General features: G+C 57.2%; 1 protein-coding gene across 1 annotated transcript; it reads right to left on the reverse strand.

The window, feature by feature from the left end:
• Window positions 1–256: 256 nt before the first annotated feature.
• Window positions 257–4059, reverse strand: Ccdc97 (coiled-coil domain containing 97). The gene is made up of 4 exons (XM_051162641.1): window positions 3579–4059; window positions 2386–2655; window positions 2013–2142; window positions 257–524 (listed from the first exon to the last, which is right to left on the reverse strand). Exons 1-4 carry the CDS (start codon window positions 4021–4023, stop codon window positions 404–406), a joined length of 966 nt encoding a protein of 321 aa, XP_051018598.1. The 5' UTR covers window positions 4024–4059; the 3' UTR covers window positions 257–403.

Consider the following 4059-nt stretch of genomic DNA (forward strand, 5'->3'; position numbering starts at 1 on the left):
CTATACAGCAAGATCCTATCTCAGAGAGAAAAGAAAGGGCCGGGCACGGTGGCGCACGCCTTTAATCCCAGCGCTCGGGAGGCAGAGGCAGGTGGATCTCTGTGGGTTCAAGGCCAGCCTGGTCTACATATCGAGTCCAGGACAGCCAAGGCTACACAGAGAAACCTTGTCTGGAAACAAAACAAAACAAAACAAAAGAAAAAAAGAAAGAAAAAAAAAGTGGGGGGTGACAGGTAGGCTCAGGGAGACGATGGGAACCCATAAACAGAAGTGGGGTCGTTGTCTGAGGTGGGCCAAGCCCAGAGGGCTTTCCCTGATAGCCCTTGAGTCACTGAGCCAGCCTATGATCACTGCCTATTGGGGGGCAGGCAGGGCGTGTCACTGGCTGGAAGGGGAGGAGGCGTCAGTCCCCATCTGGTTCTGGGCTGGGCACGTCCTCAGGCTCCTCTTCATCAAAGTAGCGCTCCTCCTCGTCCCGTGCCACGATGTCCAGGTTGTCAAAGTCAGGGTTGTTATCCACCGTGCTGCAGGGAGGAAAGCTGTCAGTGCTCACGGGAGGACCAGGTCTGGGAAGCTGATCCCCTTGGTGCACTTGGGCCTTTTGGATCCAAGAGGTGCTTTCCCAACCAGTCTACATAAAAAAGGGCTGGCTTCAGATCGCTGTGAGTTCGAGGCCAGCCTGGTCTACAAAGTGAGTCTAGGACAGCCAAGGCTACACAGAGAGACCCTGTCTCGGAAAACCAAAAAAAAAAAAAAAAAAAAAAAAAGAAAGGCTGGCATTTCTGACAGACTGAAGGTGTGGTAACTAAAAAGCCTGCTGGCTTCTCAGGTTTTGCCTCTAAGGGCAATGAGCCACTGATCGTCCCCATGGCCACCCCAGCCCCAGTTGCACTACTGTGGACCTGAGTCACTGAGGCCCCAGCACTGGGCTCCTCTGTGCCTCAGGAGCATGCACCCCCCCTTGCCCTTGCTCTCTGCAGACTGCTCAGATGCCACCCCACCGAGGCCCTGACCATACACTGCCCCCGTCCCCTGCACTGTCTTCAGCTCTACCACCAGTGGATGTTGTCTCCCCACAGAGGAGAGGGTCTCCTTCAGGCAAGGAATCCTTGGCTACCTACACCTGTCCTTTGCTTTAACCCTACGGTCTGAACATAGTGGATGTACAAAAGCACACATTGATTGTGGCACACATTTGCGTCTCGGCTGCCCTCCTGAAGGAAGGCACAGGTTTGGGCTCCCGGGACTTCTAATGTCCTTGGGGCTACGTAGTGTAGCAGCAGGGCTGGCCCACCGCACAGCCTGGGTGGCCCCAGCTTTAGTGGATGCAGGATCCCACATGGACCCGACCCTGTGGCATGGTATTCAGGATCCCTGTCCCACTGAAGCTATTTGTGGACACAGGTCACAGGCTGGGTCCGGAGCTGCCAGGCCACAGGTGGAATCACAGGGAGAGACAGCTCGAGTGACAGCAATCTGTCATTTATCTTTCATCCTTTCTTTTCTCTGAGACAGGGTCTCATCATGTCTTCCGGGCTGGAACTCGGAGATCCAACTGCCTCCGCCTCCCAAGTGTTGGGACGAAGGTGTGCACCCCCGAGCTTCATTTCAGTGCTTTATCAACACGGTTTGTCCCAGCGGGCGTGGCAGCACGCCTTTAATCCCAGCACTCAGGATGCAGAGGCCCACAGATCTGAGTTTGAGGCCAGCCTGGTCTACAAAGAGAGTTCCAGGACAGCTGGGGCTATTACACAGAGGCCTTTCTCAAAACAAAACAACAACAACAACCAAACCTCGGTTTGCCCTTTTGCTTATAGGCAAAGAGGCTAAAGGCTCAGAGACGGGCAAGGCTAGGCCAAGACCACAGCCAATCCCCTCCACTGATCTGAACCCTCCAGAGTGACTGACCAGGACCTGCAGTGGGGAACTATTCCAGGGCACTCTGGGGATAGATAGGTGGGGCCCTGCTTGTGGCTCAGGGCCATGGGTGCTGGGCTGGGAATGGGAGGCACCTGTAGTCAAAGCCTCCATCTTTGCCATCCAGGAATTGCTGATGCATGTGGCTGGTAAACTCCTCCCGCAGGATCAGCCTCTCTTCCGAGTCAGGCACCCAGGCCTCCGAGTCTTTGTCTGAGCTCTGGTCTGTGGAGACAGGCAGGAGTGTGGACTGCAGGAGTCTGCCAGGCTACCGTCCTCTGTGTCCAGCCCCTGCCCTCCTGGGACACACATTGGAGCAATGGCGATGCCGTGCTCTGCAGACTGAAAGAGATGGCAGACAGCAGGGCGAGGCCAGACAGCAGGTCTGTTCTCACAGGTTGGGGCCCTGCTGGGTGACACAACACAGGGGAGCAGGCCTGGGGCAGGGTGCCCTGCTGGGGTCCTCACCTTCCTCATCACTGTCCTCCTCAAAGCAGGCCTCCTCCTCTTGCTGCCGGAGCAGCTGCTGCTGCAGCTCCCGTTCCTGGTAGGACTGAAAGAGCAGGTCGGAGAGAGGATAGGCAGGTGTGCTGGGGGAGCCGGGCCTGGGGACTTGGGGGACCTGGGGGGCTGGTGTCCGGGCATTGAGCTCTTCCTGTGTGAGGTACTGTCCTATGCACTGCTCGTACAGCAGTGGGGCTCGGATCCGCATCTGCTCGTCGCTGAAGTACTCGCCCCCTGTACGGAAAAGGCAAGGTGGGGTGTGTGTGAGCACGCGTGTCCAGGCATGCATGCGTGTGACCTGCTCGTAAGATATATACGTTTGTATGCGATTCAGGTACGTGACACGACAAAGGCGCCTACAAGTCCCTGAGGGGGCGTGGAGTATACAGCCTGGGCCGCGCCACTATGTAGACCAGACTGGCCTCAGACTCAGAGATGATTCTGCCTCCGCCTCCTGAATGTTACAGTGTAAAGCACCACACCAGGCTCTTCTTCCTCCAGGCTTTTCACCTGTGCTCGTTTCTTTACTTTTTTCTTTCTTTTCTTTTTTTTCTTTTTGGAGACAGGGTTTCTCTGTGTAACAGCCCTGGCTGCCCTGGAACTCTTTGTAGACCAGGCTGGCCTCTACCTCCCGAAATGCTGGGATTAAAGGCGCGCGCCACCACACCCAGCCTTCCCTGTGTGTGTGGTTTTTTTTTTCAAGGCAGCCTTGTGTCCCCCTGGCCATACATATACCCCCACCCTGGTTCCCACAGCGCTTCCTGTGCACGAAGGAAGATGGGAATGCCCGCTCCTCAGTGGCAAACGAGCACCACAAAGCTGTGTGTCGTGGTGTCGTCCAGAACCATCTGAAATGCCACTTCTGCCAGTGCTGGAAAGGCTGAGGCAGGGGAATTCGGGTTCAAGCACAGCCTGGCACTATTTAGTGCGTCAAGTGCCACTCTGTCACCTGTTGAACTCTGACCCCGTCTCATGCTGTGCCTGCTTCCTTCTCCTGCTTCCTGTCCGCTGACCTTTCTCTCCCTTGCTTCGCTGTCACTCTGTGTCTCTTGTCTCAAAACTTAGCTCCAGGGTTTTCCCTCAGTTCCTGCACTTGGGCCATGTCTATCTTGCTCCTCCTCCTCCTCTCTGTCCTCTCACCCACCATCCCCCCACACCTTGGATAAGCTCACGCAGGGCAGCGTATCGCCGGTTCCGCAGGCGGGTGCGCAGGGTTCGGGGTCGGGCAGTGCCCTGCCGGGCCACCTCCGCGCAGTAGAAGTCAGCACGGTGGTCTCCGCGCAGGTGGCTGAAGCAGGCCAGGTGCTCTTCCCGCAGGCCTGTGCGGAAGCGCTCCAGGAACACCAGTGGCTTCTCATGATACAGCTGGCCCAGGATGGCCACCTTCTCCCGCTGGGTCAGGTCAGGCTCACCCTGCTGTTGGCTGCACACTGGCAGGGCACTGGCAGCGATGGCATGCAACATGGCATTCACGGCTGGGCTCTCAGCCTGCGAGGTGTCACCGTTGGGGACGCCTGGCGTAGTGTCACTGTTGGGGACACCCGGCGTGCTCTCGGCTGCCTCCTTGTCCTGGGATCCAGATGGAAAGGAGGTCTGGCTCATCTCCCCCCAGTGCACACATCTGGGCCCCACAGAGTC

This window comes from Acomys russatus, chromosome 19 (assembly GCF_903995435.1).
Source record: "Acomys russatus chromosome 19, mAcoRus1.1, whole genome shotgun sequence".
NCBI classification, from domain to species: domain Eukaryota; kingdom Metazoa; phylum Chordata; class Mammalia; order Rodentia; family Muridae; genus Acomys; species Acomys russatus.